The 24,173-nt window shown below is 34.6% G+C and overlaps 1 protein-coding gene across 4 annotated transcripts; it reads left to right on the forward strand.

The window, feature by feature from the left end:
* The first annotated feature begins 191 nt into the window (after window positions 1-191).
* On the forward strand, window positions 192-18,475 carry LOC115455011 (fructose-bisphosphate aldolase). Of its 4 annotated transcripts, none has more exons than XM_037436701.1 (9): window positions 192-336; window positions 3,754-3,870; window positions 4,390-4,481; window positions 7,780-7,954; window positions 11,792-11,995; window positions 12,510-12,625; window positions 12,957-13,056; window positions 13,417-13,616; window positions 17,790-18,475. In XM_037436701.1, the coding sequence occupies exons 2-9, from the start codon at window positions 3,759-3,761 to the stop codon at window positions 17,883-17,885; spliced, it is 1,095 nt and encodes a 364-aa protein (XP_037292598.1). In that variant the 5' UTR covers window positions 192-336; window positions 3,754-3,758; the 3' UTR covers window positions 17,886-18,475. The 4 variants fall into 4 exon arrangements, with proteins under 4 accessions (XP_037292598.1, XP_037292599.1, XP_037292600.1 ...); XM_037436702.1 differs by lacking the exon at window positions 192-336 and adding an exon at window positions 1,214-1,232; XM_037436703.1 differs by lacking the exon at window positions 192-336 and adding an exon at window positions 14,175-14,249.
* The last annotated feature ends 5,698 nt before the right edge of the window (window positions 18,476-24,173 follow it).

Genomic DNA, 24,173 nt, shown 5'->3' on the forward strand with positions numbered 1-24,173 from the left:
TAATTTGTTGCAGCGCCATCTATCGGCTAGTAGTATAGGAAAAAAGGGTAAAGGAAAATATAGTTATTGCGCCATCTATTAGTTACATAATAAAGTTTTATGTTAACCCCTTTTAAACCTCTTCTATATTTAAAATAGTGACTTTTTAATTTCAGTTTATGTCACTAGATGGCAAGCTATTCGATAAATATAAACTGCTTACGGAGTTGCGCTATCACCAGACCTTCAAATGACCTTTTCGTTTGTCCTCTCTTCGACTTATTACTTTGACAGCACTACTACCGGAGTAGCAGTTCGGGAGTGTCTCTTGTTTTGTAAAATTCCTTGATAAAAACTGTAAGTCTTTTTTTATTCTTATGCTTACTATTACATTCAGTTCTACTTATAGTAAAATAAGTTATTTATTTATCTCGAGGAAACTCGTAAATACTAGAAGATTGATTTTTACAATAGGTTATAATTTTTATTACTATTTTTTTTTAATTTACCATTTATATATATTAAGTTGTTTTTGGGTATATTTGAAATGTTTTTATTGTAGTTCACAATACAATATTTTTAGGGCGCATTTCATCATGAATATCAATGCTTGCTTCATGTCGAATTATATATTACTGGACCTAAATAATACGTTTTATGGTTTTGTCCGTAGATATAACTTCTATACATTTTTTTGGTCTCGTAATATAATATATATAGTGCTATAATAGTGAATAAACCCTAAACATTGTTCTATAAAACGGTTTAGCTGAATGTAACAACATATATATTTTTTTCTTTTTCATTCAAGTGCCTTGATTTTATTAATTAAACTGACATTTTGTATTTGAAATCCTATTTCGTAAATCAAATTTATCCAAAAAAAAGTGAAAATAGTCATTGACCTTTCAAGGTCACACATTTCAAAAGTTATTTTTAACAAAAAAGATGACAAATTTTACATTTCCTTAGGTCTATGTAAGATATTTAGGTGTTGCGTAGTAGGTAATACGGTAATAACTTTTTATTTTTACTGTAGTCGATTATTCGTAATTATACTATCATTACGTTCTCCCTACTAGATACATCAGTACATCCAATGACAGTAATAAAAACATCTTAGAGTACATCACTATAATTTATTATGTCACAGGAAAGGTGACGTGACATAGATTTGTCATAAATCATAATCCTATTCCTAATTTGAATTTTCGAAAACAAAAGAATAAACTATCATTTGGGAGTCATTTTTGGTGAGTTTTTAATAGAATATAATGTCGAGTATAAGTTTTATTTAATTTTATATATATTTACAATGCCGCCCAAAGGAAAAGGCAAGGGTCCTCCCGAGTCAGGATGGATGCCCGGCTTCGGGACGAAGGGTAGGTTTTTACTTAGCTAAAGGTTGTTTCGAGGAAAACTTCTTCTCACATTTTCTTATTAGATATTTGACCATATAATGAGTGATTTGAAAGTTTTTGTATATAATTAGCCAGTAAATGACAACAGGAGACTTAGTAACATACTTTCATACTCTTATAATGTAGGTACATAATTTAAATCCAGACAGCCTTTATTACCTTAATATAAATAGTGGCTATACCTTGGGCATCATCTCGCGAAGTATTTTGTGACTGTACATAAATTATTTCTGTGCACATAACTTTTTTCTGAAATATCATTTTGTTATACAGAATTATTTCAGCTTAAAAAAATATTTTTACATCATTGATATTTAAATTCGGACACACCTACAGAATTAATGAGATATACATATTGAAACACAAATAACCTGTTTAAACTTTGCTCTTGAAAAGGTCACTTGGATAATTAGACAACAGTTATCTCAAAATATGTTATTGATAATTCTGTGGTAAAGTTTATAGTGTGTCATTAAATTAAACATAAAATGTTTAAGACATTTTTATTTGGAAAATTAGACTTTCCCCTATGGGCGAGATTCCAAAAATCCTTATTTATTATAAATGTGTTACATAAGGATTAAGCTATGCACTGTTTGTCAGTGTTTAGAAAATTATTAAATCTATCAAATGTTTGGCTTTTCCTACTATGAATTTGTCAATTTCATAGTCTGAATACAATGGAACCACAACCTAGAAATATAATTGAATAAGCATATGCTTACTAATATTACTCTGAGGATAAATATCAAATTTTCCAAAAAGTAAAACACTTATAACTAGATCACAAAGTACCATCTGATGACACTGTACATGTATTATGTTCTAATATGTACTTATTGCCAGCTTAAACTTAAACCGACCAAGCATAGGTAAATTAACAGATTGCAAGCATTACCATCTAGATATTTGACAAGTTAAAGGAAACCAATGCTATTGGCCAATAAAGACAGACTTCATGCATGTATTTACATTCTCTTCTGTCAGTTTTTATTGTGTATGGGTGAGACATAAGATCATAAGTGACATGAGTTTTTACAAGTTATGCCAAATGAGTTCTATATGTGTTGACAGTTGCCTTTATGGTCAACTAGGCAATCAATATTGAGCAATGCAAATTCTATCTACATGTTAGTATTGGTCTTAACTTGGCAAGGCTCGGCCAACATGTGTAGCCAGCATATAAATGTGCCAGAAATATAATAAACAACAATTTAAATGTATTTTGTCTAGTAATTTAAAACACCAATTGGATGTTTAATACAAGCAATGCATTCCAAATTAATTTAAGAATGCTTGTTGATGAAGTTGGATGTGAATTTAGCATTAGAATAAATATGTGGATAAAAATTAGTTTTAAAAATAGATATTAAATAAAATTAGAGCTGCTTTATCCTATGCACTAACTTATTACATTTATACTTGACAAACTTTGTCAAATTAGGAACAAAAAATGAAAAATATTTAATTACTATTAATTGGATAGCATTTATCGTATTCAACCATTAAAATGGATGTTTTCAAGGTTATCTGGGAGTTTCGGTCAATCAGATCAAATTTCTCAGCAAATGCCAGTGTAATGAAGAAAGTAATGAAAAAGCACTCGGGTTTCAATTGAGCCAAATTGTCAATTTAGTATGTGGCCATGTGCCAAGTGTTTCACTTATATTTAATCAAGATTTATTGAGTGTTATGTATTGGGTTAATTTGTTTCATGTTTAAATATCGTGTGTTGAGTGTTTAATACTAAATTTAAAAAATATTAAACTTTTAAATATTATGTATATCCATTTATCATTATATTAAGTGTATAGTCCAGGGCACCCAAAGTCTTGCTTTAGCGCTGTACTAAGTCATAGGTTTTTTAATTTGTTACTTGTTATTATTATTACTTCACGATAAAAAAAATCTATCCTTAGAAATTCTAAGACTTTGTTTGATTCATGGAAAATTAGGTAATCTTATTGTTATCTACGTCATAATAGAAAATCAAACCAGTAAAGATCTAAAATTTTTCAGTAATTTGTGCGTTAAATCCCACATTTTTAAATGTTTTGGGCAAAGTGTATTCATATGACTGCCTCGGTGGCGTAGTTGTACTGCATGCGCGGTACAATAGCGCTCTGAGGTCCTGGGTTCGAATCCCGGGTCGGGCAATGTGATATTTGGGTTTTTCTGCTCAGTATCAGCCCGGAGTCTGGAATTTGTGCCCGATATGGTGATAAGCTCGCCCCCTATCACATCATGGGACGGAACGCATTTGACGACAACGTGCCGTGGTTGCGCCTCTACCCTTACGGAGATAAATGCGTGATGTTGTGTGTGTGTATTTATATGTTTAATTTTGTTGCAGCCACCATGAGCACCTACTTCCAGTACCCGACTCCCGAGCTGCAGGAGGAGCTCAAGAAGATCGCCCAGGCGATCGTCGCTCCTGGCAAGGGCATCCTTGCCGCCGATGAGTCCACTGGTAAAGTTACATCATTGTATATTTTTTTTATATTTTTACAGATGATGTTTGAACAAAGTATTTTTTGTGCGAACACAAAAAAAAATGTAAACAGATGCCTCACATGTCTAAAATATGATGGGTAGTAATTTTAATTAAAAATAGATTTAAACCGTACTATTTGGAGTAGATTTTGTAATATAAAGTCGATTATAAAATATTTTCAAGAAAATCCAGTTGAAATAATAATGGCAATCAATATGGGTCATTTGTCCTATGATCTTAACGTTGTCGTCGAGAGAGAATGATATCGTATAACTTAAAAAAAAAACAATTTGAATATCAATCAAAAGTTCAGTATAGTAAGTACCAATTTGAAATATAATTTATATTATCTTACGCGGTATTAAACTATTGCCGATATTGATCGTTTTACCATTATCTTGTACACCACATTTAATAGGTAAAATATTAATTCTCTAGATTTTTGCTACGTTATAATGGTATGAGCTATGTTTAACTGGATCATATTCTGAACAGGCACAATGGGCAAGCGCCTCCAAGACATTGGCGTTGAGAACACAGAAGAAAACCGTCGCAAGTACCGTCAACTGCTGTTCAGCTCAGACCCGGTACGTATAATTCTAAATTTATGACAGATCGGCACCATCCTCAGTGCAACACCACTCCTGGACTTACCACTTAGTCGATTGGAATGGTATTACTGTCACTGTTAAGGCCTTCTATTTCCGTATTTAGCTTGCAGAAGGTCGGGTCTTTGTGGTGCCAGCTAGAATTCTAGCCAGCTCAAATCCTTCCACAAGCACTGGATCTTCTTGGTTTCTCATAAAATGGTGGCAGATAGGTATCTTCCTGTCTCCTCCTGAAATGGTGGTTCATATGTACCTGAATCAATATCAAAAGTTGTATTTTTATTATATTGATTTTCTTAGTGATTAAAATGCTCACTGTAGGTAAACTCGCCGCTATATTGCTGGATCGATATTGATGAATTATTCACATTCAAATTGCTACAAGTAGTTTTTAGCAAGCAGTATAGTATACGACTTTAATGTCTATGTACACTAATACTATAAAGAGGTAGAATTTGTATGTGATGGATTAAACTTTTGAAATTACTGATTAGGTTATGAAAATTAATTATTCCAGGAGGCTTTGCATCGATGTGTTTATAGTTGCTATAGGTTACTTTTAACCCGGAACGGCCTTCAGAGTGGACAGAGAAGTGGGCTAAATCTAGCTTTATATTATAATTAAAGTTTACTACCCTTAAGTGATATTGACGTGTATAATTTAAAACAATGAATGTTCTTTATTGATCGATTTAAAGTCATCATGACTGGCTAATATTGCCGGTGTATTGATCTATTAGGTCTATTGTTTGTGGAAGGATTTTAATATTGTATTTGAATAACTTCAGTATTAATCAAACATTAGCTATCACCATTCTTACTCATCTGAAGTAAGTTACGAGTGACAAATAACCAGCTTTGTCGTTATTGTTTTTAGAGTAGGTAAAAGAAAGACTTATAGAGCGGGTGAGATCACCTTTAGTCCAGACATAAAATTTTGTGTTAGCAATGATATATTTTTTGATCATTAGAGCATTTTCCAAATTCCTTTTTCGCTTTAGAGAGCAACGGTCATATGTTTATGTGTCATGCCAAAGGGCGGATCCAGCTTTTTAGTCTGAGGTTGGCGGGTGGTCATATAGTCAAGGTCTAGTGATACGCTTGTATTTATTATCATACAAAATATGTATATCATTAAAAATAGACATTAAAAATAATCAGTAGTCACGTAGACCCAGCCCAGGGTGGGGACATGACCCCAATGATCCGCCTCCCCTTGATCCACCCTCGGCTGTTCCGACATCTCTATTTTGCAGTATAAAATCCATTGTCATACTTTGGTATTAGTAAACGACGACCGACTTACATGATTTCATAATTATCAAAGAAATTCTACGTGACTTGCTGGTGGTTCAACTATTTGCTACGCTCTATTATGCGTCACATATGACGATATCTTTTAAACGTAAACGAAAATCTAACTTCCTTCATATACAACTTCCTTCATATACATTAGATGTTTGTTTCGTGTTTGTAGTCACGTATTTCTTCGTAGCAAATGACGTCATAGCGAGTGACGAATTGTGAATGAAAGCGTACCTTCTGTTGACAGATTGTTTATAGTATTTCAAATCTTAACATACTATGACCGTAATAGTATGCTATTCTGTAAGAGTAGTGTAACAACTGAACAATGATGGAAGGGATAAATTGTAACAATTCTAATTGTTTTTATAGCTAATGCTCTTGGCTGTGTGTGCAATTTTTTTTATGTCAAATACTTTAAAAAACTTAACCTTTGTCCTTTCTTGGGATTTTGGCTTACTCTGTAAAAATCATAATCGGAATGGTTTAACAGTGATATTGTAGCAGTTATTTTAGTATAATAATAGTAGCAATGATTTTGGCAGCATTGCAAAAACGAAGATTTGGGATGTAACTGTAATGTCGTTTAATGCCTTTGACAGAAGTACACATAGAATTGTTGAAATTGTTTACAGGACAGAAGCTAATCACTGCTCATTACACGATATATACCCGCGCTATATTTTTTATTAACGTCTTCCTGCTAGTAGTTGGAATATAATCAGAGCTATAAGTGACACTTTACAACTAATTTTGTAGAATAAAAAGCCAGCGAATTTAAAAATAAATCGAATAAAAACATAACCTATATTGTTATGCACATGTTATTCCGCGATATGGTTTATCTATTTGTTAATTCTCATCCAAATTCGCTTAGCAATTTCTTCTAACATCCAACCATGTTCAAATTTATAACATTAGTTTATAGTGAGTTTTATATCAGCAAAAAGATATTTTTGCCGTCCAAACAGTCACGACAAGATGACTGCAAATACTGAATCTTGTAAGACTTGCGGCGCGTCCCATGTGTATTATAGAAATATCGCTGTAGTGTAAACTCATTCAGAAGTAAATGCTGTGAGAACTTGAGTGTAAACACGGCTTAAGAATAGTATTTATTTGGATATGGTTATGAATATATTTAAGTCGTGTCTTGTGATGTTATAGCATAATATTTGGCACGCGCATCTTACATGCGCATCGGTTTGCCGCCAGTATTTACTTATATAATTGTTTGACGCAATATGTGTAGAAAAAATATATATTTAGATTCTATATCGACCTTCACGGGAAAAGAACGTGTTTGATAGATGCTATGTTAAGTTCTTCTTCCTATACCTTATTAAGGGAAAGAAATAATCAAAATTTAAACCTATATGTCCTGAATTTACAATTTCTATTGTTTTTTTTAAACTAGATTCATTTGACAAGAAGGGATACTTATACTTTTCTTTTTTTTTTTGAGTTAGTAATACAGTAACAGCGTCGTTTTTAATTGCAATTACTGTGTAATACATCTACAAATACTGTTGGAGTGAATAAATGGTGCTTATGAATAGGGTGACTGTCTTGGATACAAAGTTGTCACGCGGTTCGTGTTAGATTGTTTAATACCAGCACAGCAAAGGGACAACTGAACCTGATTGTAAGCATAATTGGGTCAATATAAAGTCGACTGACGAGTGGCGATACCCCTAGCCAGTCGACACAATTATGCCGGCCTGTTTGAACCGGATATACACAGGCTGATTCCGGAACGAAACACATTTACGTGGGCCATTGAAGGGTAACGGGTATTGAGTTTTTTGTTCAATATCAGCTCGGCGTCTGGATGAATGATATGGCGATATGCTCTTCTATCACATCATAGGAATAAACACGTATACAACATGGATGCACTAGTACAGGGAAACATTTATGTCGGTGTGCTATCTATGAATTTAATAATAATTTCAGCTTGTGTTGCTCCCAGGCCCTCTCCGAGAACATCTCCGGCGTGATCCTGTTCCACGAGACACTTTACCAGAAGGCTGATGACGGCACGCCCCTGGTGGCGCTGCTGGAGAAGCGCGGCATCATCCCCGGCATCAAGGTCGACAAGGGTGTCGTGCCGCTGTTTGGATCTGAAGACGAATGCACTACACAGGGTAAGTGCTGACTTGCATATTCATTTAATTGGAGCTTTTTAAACAAATTACTGGTGGTGGTAATATTACTGATGGCAGGTCTCTCATATGTGAGAGTCTTGGGTAGGTACCACCGCAATGTCTATTTCTGCCGCCAAGTAGCAGTGTGGTCATTGTGTTCCGGTTTGAAGGACATTGTAGCCAGTGTAACTACTGGACATAATGAGACTTTACATCTCATGTCGCAGGATGGCGAGCGCAGTGGAATACCAAATAATCTTTGTAATTCAAGGTTTTGGATGGTGTTACTAACTATTTATGGGCGGTCGTAACGCTTACCATCAGGCGAACGGCAAGCTCGTCTCGTTATTCAAAGCAATAAAATAATAATAATAATTTCATTATATTAGTAATTCTTATAATAGGTTGAAATATGTACTGTTTAATTCATAAACTTGTAAAGCTTTGGGACGTTGAAAGGATCTTCAAAATACCTAGAAAATGTATTTCTGTATCGGCGATTTTTCATTATGTGAATTGTAAGTTTACTCCACCGTGATGCAAGATTTATAATCTATTACATTATAAATTGTTATAAACATTTTTAATTACCTACTCCTTTTGTTATGGACCGAGTTGAAACATCTTTATCGAGATAACTTATCGTTCGAAGTAATTTTAATGTTGTACATCTCTATACAGGGTGTTTTCTTTTAAAATGCTGGCAAGTAATTATGGTTTCATTATTCTAACATCAATTTGTATTAAACTACTTTTAAACAGTGGAAATGTATAGTATGTTAAAGAATATCAATTTTATAAAATCAAACCGTTTCAAAATATGCACGATATCTAAAATGGCGTGCTCACTAAAAACATGTTAATCGACATTCTAAACCGAATAATTACTTCATAATTACACAAGATAATCAAGTTCTCTCAAAAATATTTTGTATTAAATATGACGTTAGAAATACTTTAGGCTTGATAATAATATAGAGCCAACATGGCTGACGTTCTTACTTCAATAAATTATGTTTTAAATGATTTCTTTCCTAAAACCGAGGATAAATTTCTGATACAGACGGACTTATGTCAAAATAATTCTCTCCCAGTCAATCTTAGGTTGGTGTAGAGATAGACGGAGGCAGGTGTATAATAAAAAAGGATAACAATAAAGATAAAACAAATGTATATACATATAATAGTTATAATTATATTATACAGTGAAATCCGGTTATAACGACATTGAAGGGACCATCGAATCTAAACGCTATATCCGTGCTTCGGTATAAATGATACTACAAAGCTATGCTTAGTCAAAACACAAATTTACTCGATCAGCTGTAAGTCAAAACCCGCCATCTTGCCTCGAGGTTTAAATTAGGAACCGGTGATGATTTTGACAGTTATTAAAGCAATTCTTAACCACCTCTTAACGCTAAAACAAGTTTATAAGTAAGACTGTTAGTTTCATGGACATTTAATCGTTATAATCGATATCTAATGTACTTATATAGTTTTTGACTGTAGTATACAAGTCTTAACAAATCTCAACCGATCAGAAAATCAACAAAATCTTGCTCAGTTCCACGTAGTTATAATATCCAGTTGGCTTAGATGTTTCGAAACCGGTCGTACTTGTTTACGGAGTGGGCGTTGATAGCACTATCGGGGCGATAAGTGGCCGAGCCCCCGGATCAAGAACGTCATTAGGTATGTTGTGTGGCTGATAAAAGGTCAGGGTCCAAATCTATATTTGGATGTGAAAAAAACAAGTCCACTGCCGTCTGAAATGTTCTTAAAGGTGGTTTGATTAGAAACAGTGATGTAATATATTGTGTTATTAAATACTTTGTTTAAAGGCGTATTAGGTTGTTTATAGATAACCATTTCAATTGATATTTTGTACAATAATTCTCGATGTTCATCACAATGTCACAAAAAACAGAAAGCCACCAGGAATGACATCTTCTGTTGCGTTTTTTAGGGTTGTGAAATCGCCTTACAATAGTAGTGCACCTCCTTCCCACCCCTCTGCATTTTCCAATAGTCATTCCTTAAGATTTTCAATGCATCGACAGTTCCTTTCTGTACGTGAAGATAACTGCTTACCTTTAAAACTATCTTGTCGTTTGTATTCCTTCTCTGACAAAAGATTGAGCCAATTTATTCATTTTCGCGGCACCGATACCTTAACACTGCTGATACCCGTCATTTTAAATCCCCTGTGTTTGATGATAGTCACCTTCAATATTGATATAAAGTACAAACAAGCCGCCTTTGAAGATAAATTTAAAACAATTTTCAAGTACCCTGTAGCACACAAGCTATTTTAGTCTGTCGGTACGCGGCGCTAAGTACGAAATGACATGATTATAAATAAATATACGCATTTGGCATGTATTTGGTGAAAGTGAATCATGTCTATTTATTGCTAAAGGCCTGATAAATCCTCTTGATTAGATGCTGTTATTTTTAAATATTTGAAGAACCAACAAAGTTCTTCTGATTGATTGGGTATCAATAATCATCAGCCAACAGATTAACCACCTTCCCGTGTTCCCATTTTCAAGGGTCCCAACCAAAATGCTTTTCTTCAATCATTACTGCGACACAGAACTATTTACTATCGAACATTGTATTAAAAACTACTGTATTACTATTCCAAATAAAGATTTATTATTATTACCGGCGATAGTATAGAAATGACATATTCCAGCAAAAATACAGATCCAATATCCCTTCCATTTTATTTTTATCCATGGTGCTTTACAACTGGCATTTTTAGTTGTTTCTATACTTGATGTTAAAATGCCTCCTGGATTCATTATTTTGTCTCCCGCTATTGAGGGAAGTGGTGAATAAATATTTCCAACTCCTCCCTATCTTTCTGTTTGATTAATTTCGTTGCGGGATAAAGACAGATTAGTGTTCCCTGGGACTCGCCGAGCTTCACAGCTCGGTGTCCTAAAATACGTGTCACCACTTATCCTGGCTTAGGGGTGTTGTACTGGTGGGTGTCAAGAGAGAAACCCTTTGCCCTAGCTATAAATCTGACGTTCGGATATGTCATTCACATGAATATTTTTGTTTTATATTAGCGTAAACCTAACATTAACTGTAATAATTGTATTTTTTTGTTACTTTTTACTGATGATCTTAAATAAAAAGAAAAGACAAATGCGTAAACTATTGTAGAAAGTTGTTTTTCTAAGGCCACACGTCTAAAACATTGATTATGCATACTTTGAATTCTTGTCGCAATTAGCTTTGCATAATTTTGTCAAAACCAGTTTTGTATAATTAAAATAGCACAGATTAATAACATGTATTGTATTGAACATTATTGCCAGTAATATTTTCTTCGGTCGGTATTTCTTTAAGTCACTAATAAAAATATTCCATTTATTGTCATGATACATTATCATGACATAGCGTTATTAAACGTTATTGATTTCATAAATGGCATGGATGTAAACAAGACAATTATTGTAGTCATTTAATTGGGCGATAAAGATTGTAATAATATACGATAGTTGTTGCTGATGTTTATTCGGACAACAGTCGAAATAGGCGCTTGGATTCTTACCATTTTACTTTGGAAAATGTCAAATATTATAAATTTTATTGAAATATCACAATTATAAATGGCGGCTTCCAAACTTTTACGATGAAGAAAAGAAATATTGAATACTTATCAATAATAATGTAACTTACATTTGTTAAAATTTCCGTTTGTTTTCTAATAGTTACTATATTTTTTTAATATACCTATTCCAAACTCAGCGATATCGCAGGCTTTAATATTATGAGATATAAATTTATAGCACAGACAACACATTTGTTTCATTCCAGGTCTCGACGACCTGGCCCAGCGCTGCGCCCAGTACAAGAAGGACGGCTGCCACTTCGCCAAGTGGCGCTGCGTGCTGAAGATCGGCCGCAACACTCCCTCGTACCAGGCCATCTTGGAGAACGCGAACGTGCTCGCGCGCTACGCGTCCATCTGCCAGAGCCAGCGCATCGTGCCCATTGTGGAGCCCGAGGTGTTGCCTGATGGTGAGATTGTTTATTCTGATTATGGTATTGTTTATGGGTGGTTGTGTACGCTGTCATTTTGAAATTGCGTTGCTTATTAAAGCCACAAACTTATCTTACAATAAGTTAATCGAACCGTAGCTTACATGTAAAATAAAAAAGTGTAAGTTTCGAACAAAACAAATATTAATAAAAAGTAATTTTAATTAACGCCCTAATGCCACGACTACAACTCTAAGATATTTCGTTGCTGCGGCAACATCACACTTTCAGTCAGAAATACTCTCACGCATACAACATATTCATACTAAACCGTTATAATATAATAAAATATTCAGAAAATTTTTGGCGCAATGTTAGCAGATATAAAGACGAGTATATGGTTTCATTTAATAACGCAATGTCAAAATGACCCTGTATAATGTGAGAAAAATCTACCCAAGATGACTGTTTAACGAGAGAATAATCTACCAACTTCCCCTTATGTCTTGTTTGTATCTACTTCAGGTTTTTCTAATGTTATATCTGTTCTAAGGTGAGCACGACCTGGACCGCGCCCAGAAGGTGACGGAGGTAGTCCTCGCCGCCGTGTACAAGGCGCTCAGCGACCACCACGTGTACCTCGAGGGTACTCTGCTCAAACCCAACATGGTAAGTGGTACTGCGTTACAATATTTTTTTTGTCTTGTTAGACACTGTTCTAAACTTGATAATAAGTACAAACGAGATACATTGCGTTATTGGATGTACATTGCCTTACTCCAGAAATGCATTTCGTCGTCTTTTAATAGTGGTCGCTTTACACTGGGGTTATAAAATATGTTAAGTATATTTTTTATACTACACAAAAAATACAATAAAATGTCTCACGAAATACATGCTATAACCGTCTTTGACCTTCTAATTTTGTATTAATATTACTATTTTAATTATCGGTAGTGATACCTCAGAAGACGATGTTTATTTCCATGGTTGTTGGTAGGTAACCGCCGGCCAGTCGTGCAAGAAGTCCTACACCCCCATGGACATCGGCCGCGCCACCGTCACCGCTCTGCTCAGGACCGTGCCCGCCGCCGTTCCCGGTAAGCACTTATACCTTGATAGTAACTTGTTTATAAAAAATAGACGTGTCGAATTGAGAACTTCCTCTTTTTTTCATCGGTTAAAGGTACAAAACCTTATGTGGTTTTAATAAAATTTATTATTGTGTATAAAAAAAATGATAACATTTCACCTTGATCGCCTCTGACTGAATGACTATATGCTGGTTTTCTGTGACACTGAAGGTTGTATCTCCCTTTCATTTAGCACAAAATTGCTTATAACATACTATATTTATGACTAATATAAACCTGGCTAAATCAATCACATATCCAGAGTATTCTAAAGCCGTGTGCCACCAATTCAAACTAAATCTCATACATATTCCCCAATTTTTGCAGGAGTCACCTTCCTCTCGGGAGGTCAGTCTGAAGAAGAGGCCTCCGTGAACCTGAACGCCATCAACACCGTGGATCTGAAGAGGCCGTGGGCCCTCACGTTCAGCTACGGTCGCGCCCTCCAGGCCTCCGTGCTGCGCGCGTGGGCCGGCAAGCAGGAGAACGTGGTCGCTGGCCAGCAGGAGCTGTTGAAGCGTGCTAAGGTAATTGACGATAGGTTGTGGTGGTGGTATCGAGGAGTTGGCGTGGGTGTTCTCTGGTAAGGTATATGATGAAGTCAAGGAATGGTAGATTTCGGTATTTTCTGGTGAGTCTGCGGTTACAGATGGTTTTGGAGATATGACAGATTAGAGAAGTAATTTATTGATTTTTGTTATTTTTATCAGTACTAAATAATGATAAGAGTAACTCGTCTAGATTTCCAGACAAATAACTGACAAGCTAACATTATAAATGACAAACTTGCATGCTTCCATATTAATAATGTATGTTGTAGAATTGTGACTAATTTGTGTTGTTGCTTATATGTGTTGCTTTAGTTTGTAGTTGTAGAAATCATACTGCCAGTATCTAATTGAGTATACTAGCAGTATGTGAGCTAATGTAGTCGTAGTTTTACTAATTAGTTTTTTTCTTTCCCCCACCTGCACCATCAACGTGGCTACAACGACGCCGCTACGCACACCCACTCATCTATCCGTTGACGTGATGTGACGTGACCTGACACGTTACGTCAAACATTTGACACGTTTGGACAATAGGCCAACGGTCTGGCAGTGCAGGGCAAATACGTCGCCGGATCTATTCCTTCGCTCGCTGCCAGCAAATCCAACTTTGTCAAAGCGCATGCTTATTAATTAACTGGCTTCCAAACTTGACTGAAATAAAGCCCCGTCCAGATTATAAGTGTTATATGCGGTCGTTACATTTTATAGAAGACGCTCAAAAAAAAACTTATTTTAGCGAGTTTTCCTATAACCAATATACCCTTTATACATTGACCGCTTGTAATCTGGGTGGGGCCCACTTGAAAAAATATATTTACAAAAAAAAACTGAAAAAAAATTATGATTGTTGCTTTGAGATTTTTATACTATTATTACGAAATTGGTATAACGTCATCTGTTGTTAATTTGCCGTAACAACAAAATATGGCTGATTTTATCTGGCTTCGACTGCCAACACAACAACGAATATAATCGTACGTAATAAAGTCCAATTTTTGATATTACAAATTTGCATGGCTTTGTGACTTACCTTTCAGTGTGTTGTATTTAGTTTGTAAGTGTATTGTTATTTTAATAAAATGTTTATTTCGAATACATTACCCATTGGTTATCCTTCCTTCACATTAGAAAATTAATTTGTAGTTTACATTTAACCTATCAAAGAATAATCTTCGTTTATGTAAGACCAATTTAGATTTATTTGACAATAAATAAAGCAAATTTTTGTTTTATATTCAACTAAATTTTCGAAGGTTATTCTTTGTAATAATCATAGTAACTAATAGAAATGATTGCTGGTATGTAGCAGTAGAAAGTAGAACATTCATTTTCCTCAAACGTCTATTTTTTAATCCACCAGATAAATTCATAACATAACTGTGGACGTTATTTATCGCATAAACACCTTTATAACTATAGTGCTTAAATCTATTTTGATATTAACACATTTTCATTAATGTTCATAATAAAGTTGGTAAACAAATGAATTTGGTAACCCTTGGTGCTAGCCCTGCAAATTGTATTAATAAAAAATAATTGTGTGTTTTTACTTATTTTATCCTTCATTATGAAAGTATGCTAACATAGAAGTAGTACTAGGATACTGACTAACCCAATATAAAAATGATAATCTTGTATAGATCTCATTGTATATTTTATTTTATTAGAGCCATTAGTAAATTTTTGAATCTCTCTATAGTTATATAGCAAAGTAGTTTGAGCTTTTTCGATTTTTCTTTATTGAATTGAAATATTTAGTACCTGACCCTACCATATCGATACCTATGAAGTGTCGATTCTATCTACTGACTCAGTATCTATATCTAGTATATGAAACTATTTATTTAAAGATCTCTCATAAGCTTGCCTACACATTTTTTTAAATATTTTCAAAATAAGCTATAAAAAATATACATAAAAATATATTCACACATTCACATTTCATAAAAATATAGTAGTCCATTGAAAAGTTACATTCGGGGTTGCGTTTTTTAGAGGACGCAATTTTATTTTTTGGAAGTGTAGGGGGGGTAGTGTAAAACTAAAACCAAGTTTGTGGGGTCGCCACCCTTGTCCCACGGCCGTCATCTTGAAAATAGGGGTTGAAATGGTTTTACGATGTATCTCTTAAACTATTTAACTGACAAAAAAAATTATAAACATTTTATATTGCAAATTAAATTCTCTACAACTTTTTGTCGTAGAATTATAAATAAAAAAGTTATAAGCGAAAATGTTAAGCAATTCAATGTTAAGCAATGTCCATTGCAACGTCATCAGAACGTGTGTTTATAAGGTTCATAATACTTTTTTTTTTGTACTCTCATTACGTACAACACTAACCCGCGGTTGTCGGCTTGTACGCGGATTAATTGGATCCTGTATCGCTTTGGCACAGTTGAAGTAATTGTTCACAAATTTAAAAAAATAATCCTATCTCTTTTTCGATTGTATCGATAGTCGATACCGAATAATTAATATCGTAATACTGGGTATTTTTTTAAGAAGGCGCTTTAGATCTTTTACAACAATAAATGAAAACTAAAATCCAGTCAATGGTATCGATACATAATTGATAATAATCGATAAATACCTAGTTAATATTGTCCGCTAAATTAGGATCGATTTTTCAGATAATACCCCACGATTAACGACGAAAGGCACAATTGCGTTTTTTTAATCGTGCTGTGTGCCCATTAAAATGTATAAATAAATAAATTGAATGGTAGTTAATCCCGTCAATGAAAAAATATTGTACTCAGTTAACGTTTTCTTTTTTCAACGTAAATGTTACATGACTATTCGATAATTCCGCTAGTGACCGTGAAGTTAGGTGCAAAGTAGACGCTCTGCTGCTATATCTTCAAAAACAGCTTATAAGCGTAGGCAAAGGTAGTTATTGCAAAATGACAAACGCAGGTAAAAACAATTACTATTTCGCTGGGAGTGTGCTAACGTTATCTAATGACAATAGTGACATTTCCATTACATAAACAAACTATATGCCAGGGAAATCTGATATTAATTATTAAAAAATATTCTACAAGTATGTTAAGTGTCAAATGTCTCATAATTTAGAGTCGTGTCTACCCTTGCGCCTAAAATTCCTAACTGTCCTAAAGAGACTGGCTCTACATTTTTTGCTATCAAGTTTTCGCTACCGGTTTTAATATCTTGCTGAAAGATTTGAGAGGGTTACTTGAGGTGTTTATCAGTCTTTCTTTAAACTAAGATAAGCAACTTTATACGTGAAGTTTGCTATCTATCGGAGGGTCTAATAAGATTATTATCATTGGTGCGTTTTGTTCTTGCCAAACATGAACATAGAACTATAAAACATTTTATAATAATCTATGCAATTTTTTTTATTTAAATAGCTTTATACGAAATCACATATAACAATATCGAAAAGAATTAAAGCTGAAAACATAAAAAGTAATATATATTTTTAAACATCTTACTCGTACTCAATGCAAAAACAAAACGCTTAGGCGGGTGCATTCCCTAAGATTACGAGATATTGAAACAGCAGTAACTGTTAATGTAATTTTTACTGTCGAGTTGAGATAGTAAAGACTAACTCGGGAGACCGGCCGTTAGTCGTAATCGTAAGCGTCGTAGATCATCTAGTTTATACTTAGACGATTTTTAATCTATGGCTGCCCTAATTATGAATAATAGTGACATTGACACGAATGAAATAAGTCTACGATATTTCTATACTCTTCCATGCGACATCTATTGAGTTAAGACTAAATTACCCAAATTAAATAGCACGTATAATCAGAGGTTATTATTAGCTCCATCTATAATCGAATTTATTTGTAATTGTTAATTAAATATACGGAAGCTACCAATAAGGTAGAGATTCGTAGAGGGCGCCTTTTTAAAAAGTATTATTTTTGCGCTATCCCACCTCACTGAAAAACGTATTTTTAATGATACATTCAATTGTAAAAAAAAAATATATGTGGGTAATAAGTAGTTACTAATCAATAAGAGAGAGGTTAATAAAATCTTTCCTTAAGAATATCTGGTTACCACCCGATACTCGTAAGCCAACTCCTATATAAGGACACACATACAAAAGGACAACTCCCTTTGATGAATACGAGTAAAAATAATAATCAATGGTTTATTTGTTTTCAGGCCAACGGCCAGGCGTCGCAGGGCAAATACGTGGCCGGATCCGTAACAGGTGTGGGCGCTGAAGCCGGTCTGTTTGTCGCTAACCACGCATACTAAACAACAAACAACACAACACCTCACAACACAACCGTACCGGAGCGCGAGGTCCAAACGACACAATAACAACACAAAATAAGAACGTAGAATGGGCTAGGTTCCTTTGGGATTAGGGATATCGCTTTTATACCATAATGGTCGCCGAGAGCGTCAGTATTTGATACCTATTTATGTAGACGTTAAGTGTAATTTTATGAATATGCTTGCATCTGGTCCGAGTTTGTAAAGCGACATCTGTTAACGATTACCAAAATGTTTAACGCCATCTAGCGGATTAATTTGGAATCGTCACGTGCACTCGACCAAGTTCCTTCATCTCGCTTGAGGCGCTTTTACTTCTATGCATACACTATTGGTGTTATATAGATGTAGTTCGATAATTTGAATCGAAAATGTATCGTGATTGTAATATCATTGAAATGTATGTTGTATCCTAGCTCGTGTAGAATTGGTATTTTAAAATGTAAGCAGCATTATTTATTAGTGAAATCAAATGGAATATGAATTATTTTAACAGTAAATACCTAAATGTAAGTGTTGAACTGACGGTACATTGTTATTTTTGTAACAAATATAATATTACATATATTGTTTGATTTTATTATGTTTAGATTAAATTTTGTATTTTTAAGAAATTAAATTATGATAATTTTGATCGCGTAGTTGTATTTTGTTTCATTTCATTTATCCTTTGTGTATTTAATAATATATTGTACTCACCATGTAAATAAAATCTATATTAAAATTGGGCTTTACAGTAAGGTAGTGTAAACATAAAGTATAGTATTTTTATAGCTTGATAAGTAAAATAAAGAAACCTCGTCATGTTTTAAAATATGGCACTAATTTCTTGTGACAATTAAGATAAAAAATAAGCAAGTGCTGCTACCAACGCCCGGTTTTTTATTTCCCTAGCCAGGGTACATAAAAAGTTAGAATTTATTTGAAATATTACCTATTCAGTACTTATCTGTTTACTTATTTTAAAGTAAATACGCCATAAGTGAATTTATAATTTACTAGCTTTTGCTCGCGGCTTCGCCCGCGTGAAGGAGTTTTCCGGGATAAAATATTTTCTCGACTTGATATGTATCGTTATATTATGACCAAATTACACAAAATCATTATAAATTGTACCCTATGTGTTATTCTTATGTATAACCAATATGACTGTAAAGTTTCATTCAAATCCGTTCAGTAGTTTTTTCGTGAAAGAGGAACAAACATACATCCATCCTCGGAAACTTTCGTATGTATATTTCTTTTTTTACCATTACTCAATTATTATTAAGACCGCGTCTGAGACAAGCAGGACATTAACCGAATAATGAGCGTATTGATTGCCCATGAACTGTACCAATTCAACCCAGGACTTGAATACTTTTGTATTCATCGACACTTTATTGATAAAGCCTCGTGTAGACTGAGCAATTGTTTGAAGGCGTGAATCGTTCGGAATCATTGCTAGTAATATTTGTCAGGAAACTACTACGTACTGTTCAGACCCAGGTGAGAACTAAAAATGCACGCGATTATCAACCATTTTCAATGAAGTAAAGATTCTATTCTCAATCTTCAATGAGGAAACTACCACCTCAGACCCAGGTGAGAACTAAAAATGCACACGATTATCAGCTATTTTACATTAAATATTGTAATCTCAATCTTCAATCCGATTCCGGAAATAAACCAATCAAAATAACTCGTATGTAAACAAATAAACAAACTGTTCATTAATAAGTCCCATTTATAAGATGGACCTCCGACCCGCTGGTCCGACGATATTCGTAGGATCGCCGGTGGACGCTGGATGAGGAGAGCGGAGGACCGAACAGCGTGGCGCGCTTTAGGGGAGGCCTATGTTCAGCAGTGGACAGCTGTAGGCTGATGATGATGATGATGATGATTTATAAGATGGATCGAGAATAGCGATTAATTTAGGGTACCTTTTTATGTCCGTTTTATGTTAGCTTTTGCGCAAATTAATTTAGGGTACCTTTTTATGTCCGTTGAAGACACGCACGTGCAAGACAAGAAAATTGCTCCGTGTAAATAGGGCTTTAGTCTCGTTATACCCAGTAACATGAGTAGTTCAAAGTTCAAACATAAAAACAGTAGGTGCTTGAGTACTTGGAGACTGCTTGACGACAAAAAAATAGTGTTGTAGCTACAAGACGGAATGTCGCCTCGTACAATTTTGATGGAAAACAGATGTCTTGCTATATTGTTTTTTTAGCTAAATGTTAAAGGGAGTTAACCTCGTGAGATTTAATAACAAAAATACTGTGCACGTTTGTGTTTTGTAAAGGGAAGAAGAATGAATTAAATTTCTCTAAGAATTTTCAGAACTATTTCTGTACGTCACGGACGTAGCAAAGTCTTAGTATCGGGGTTAAAATAAAATGAAACGAAAATGTGCATTAAATGATATCGAAAAACTAAGAGGAGATTATTGGTCTTAAACAGTCTAAAACCAATCAATTGATAGTTAAAAATCTATACTATTATATAAAGCTGAAGAGTTTGTTTGTTTGTTTGAACGCGCTAATCTCAGGAACTACCGGTCCAAACCGAAAAATTCTTTTTGCCTTGGATAGCCCTTTGTTCGTGGAGTGCTATAGGCTATATATCATCACGCTATACCCAATAGGAGCGGAGCAGTAATGGCTAATCTTAGGAAATACCGGTCCAAACTGAAAAATTCTTTTTGCGTTGGATAGCCCTTTGTTCGTGGAGTGCTATAGGCTATATATCATCACGCTATACCCAATAGGAGCGGGGCAGTAATGGCTAATCTCAGGAACTACCGGTCCAAACTGAAAAATTCTTTTTGCGTTGGATAGCCATTTGTTCGTGGAGTACTATAGGCTATATATCATCACGCTATATTCAATAGGAGCGGAGCAGTCATGGCTAATCTCAGGAACTACCGATTCGAACTGAAAAAATATTTTTGGGTTGAATAGTCCTTTGTTTGTGGAGTGCTCAAAGTCATATATCATCACGCTATGACCAATAGGAGCGGAGCAGTAATGGCTAATCTCAGGAACTACCGGTTTCAACTGAATAATTCGTTTTGTGTTGGATAGCCCTTTATTTGTGGACCGCTATAAGCTATATATCATCACGCTATGACCAATAGGAGCGGAGCAGTAATGAAACATGTTGCAAAAACGGGGAAAATTATAAGTTTTGAAAGCTTCCGTTGCCTGCGCTGCGTAAACGGTTAAAGTTATCCAACAATGATGTATGACGGGATTGTTCCACTTTAAAAGTTCTAAAAAATATATAATAAAACAAAGTCCCCCGCTGCATCTGTCTGTCTGAACGCGTTAAACTCAAAACTACCCAACGTATTAAGATGAAATTTGGTATGGAGACAGTTTGAGACCCTGGGAAGAAGATAGGCTCCCGGGAAACTACTTTTATAACGGAAAACTTTAGCCTGAAAAACTTTATAACGCGGGCGGAGCCGCGGGCAAAAGCTAGTATTTTATATGGGGGTGAGCAGGATGGTTTAGGGTTTTGTAAACCTAAAGTACATTTCTATGCCCATGCTTTACGTGCTTCATTTTAATTGAGGTTTAATATCGTTATGATCTAACAAGTCACAGCGTAATTTAGTAAATGAAAAGGTAGATATTTAATTTCATCAAGCCGCTACCCTGAATCCACACGGAAAAAAATTTGATAGATCCTGCAATTGGTATCCATAAGGAAATCATGAACATTGAGAAACCCATATTAATTTAACTGTTACTATTTTGAATTTATTAAGGATCTAAAAGGTACCATAGCAAATTAAATGTACAAATTCGAAATTTATGTATGGCGCGGACGGTTGGTAGAGCCCCTTAGACTTTGAGTGTAGCACAATACTATCAAAGGGAGTAAAGCATATTTAACCAATATTTATTGATCTGGGAACTGGCATCCATTAACGAATACCTAAATAATTGTTAAAACTGCGATGTCATCATCGTAGGTATTTTATGAAAACGTTCAATAATATCACCATAGTGTCTATAAACTTGCAGCAAACAATTCTAAGTATACCAGACTATCAGTGCAAAGTAAATTCTTTTGCGTTCGGTCTCTGCTCCCACTGCACGTCCTTGCATGAGGGGACATTTGTCGCGGGCCAAGGCACACAGGGGCCTTATTCTCTATCCCGCACGTTATTTTGACAGTGCGTAACAAGCACGTAACATAACGCATCATGTTTAGGACTATAGAAATTTGGCTTACTGAATACCATTCCACGCACATTTCTGGAAGATAACATGACACGGCCGCGTTACGCGTTTACACTATCATACAGAATAAGGGCCCTGTTAAGTGCGTATATCTCATTATTGCCAATTTACATAGAGCCCTCGGAGGTCTCGAGAACATTTCCTGGTTTCTCTACTCTTCTCGTCCTAAGAGGATTCCTTCTCCTTCCCCCATTCTTCCTTCCCAAGATCCCCTCCCAACTGTCCGCCAGGGCTCTGCAGGATCTATGTCGAGGGAATCCAGTATTGCATTCGCAGGTTAACCCAGGTATAGAATGCGGGGTTTGGCCCAAAAAATTAAACTATGAATCTGGTACAAAACTATGAGTGTCGAAGGATCCATATAACTCGATTCATACCGGCGTACCTTTCGTAAAATCTCATTACTTATAATTAAAACTATTCGCAGACCGTATTTATTCATATATCAGTACCTATGTTGTGTCGAGTTCCCTTATAGAAAATTTCACGCTTCGCTACTACTGACTATACAACAAAAACATAGGTAGGTGCATATACCATATGCATTAAAAGTTCCGTTTTCGTAACGTCTATTTTGGTATGTGTCAAATAAAATTCCATTGTATTTTACCACGCGACTCAACGGTAGTTTATGGAAAATATTTCACTCATGTATCCATAATTGCTATGCAGACGAGTGGCCGGTGTCTGATGAACCGTTTAATTGAACTGCACGTCGCTTGAGCGATGCTCACAACACTTAAAGCTGAGGACATAATTGCGTTATTTTTATTTTTTTTTGGTTATATCTTGTCATATAACATCGATTTCGTATTTGTGTTCTATGCTATTTTTAACCGGCTTCAATAAACGGTGCAGGTTCTCAATTCAATGTGTAGTTTATACAATTGCTGGCTAAGCTAAATATATTAATAAATAAACGAAAATAATGTGTAAATTTAATTAGGTACCGACTCTGAAATTTTTAAAAATTATATAGGTAATGTCAAATTATTTTTTGAATTTAGTGGTTTTTTAAATTACATGCATGTTAAATTCTCCATCTGAATAAACCAAAAAGTTCACATTTCACCGTGTTTTTATTGTGTGTGTTTTGGTTCCATAGGATATATCCTATGGAGCCAACTGAAAAAACAAAATATTTAATTTTGTAGGCATTCAAAGACTTAATATTTATCCTGTCAGAGTGTCGAGTGTTATGCAATATCACATAGTACTGTATAATTTAAATTCTGATGTTTTCGCTACTATTTTCGATCAGTCGTGTCCTTTATTAGCTTGCTCTTTTCGTCTATTATTATATATAATTTATATATAATAATATGTGTCTTATGTATGTATATGAATATATTTATTAATTATTATTTGATTTTTGAATATTTTGAATTTTCTACCTTCCTTTCATGCACCTACCATGATTATCTCTGCACCACCATAAGGTTGACTGGTTGAGAATGCCTATGGCATTAAGTCTGCCTGTATACTTTTGTATATAAAGTGCTTAATAAATAAATATAATTTTAAGAAATAAAATGTTAGTGAAAAAAATGAGCATATGTATTCCATTCTGCACCACCCTTAAAAACACAATGTAATCTCCACATATCCCGTCATGGGCAAGCTCACTCGTCCGATTTGGAGTCGTTCACACCTGAAGATCATTGGCGTTTAGGTCTCCAGGGGATAATTTATCCTTGCATGCAAAGGGACGTTGGCCTGATAGTTGGTTTTCAAGGAAGAGTATTATGAATATGCTAATGAAATATTTTGGTAGATAGCGTACCTACGTTCTGAGGAAGTAGAGGGCATAGCAAGTCTAGTTTTAGCTTTGTGTTATGGTTAATTGATCAGACTCTGGAAGTCGAAAAATAACCCAAATATTACCAAAGCTATTTAGAAAGTAAATGTTAATATAAATCAACTCGAACTTGTGCGATTGAGAAAATATTTCAAAATTATGTCCCTAATTTTTATTTTACAGACAATCATGCCTTCCCTTAAGGGCGATAATCGTTTATGAATTACAAAGTAT

The sequence above is a fragment of the Manduca sexta genome, chromosome 9, assembly GCF_014839805.1.
Source record: "Manduca sexta isolate Smith_Timp_Sample1 chromosome 9, JHU_Msex_v1.0, whole genome shotgun sequence".
Taxonomy (NCBI): Eukaryota; Metazoa; Arthropoda; class Insecta; order Lepidoptera; family Sphingidae; genus Manduca; species Manduca sexta.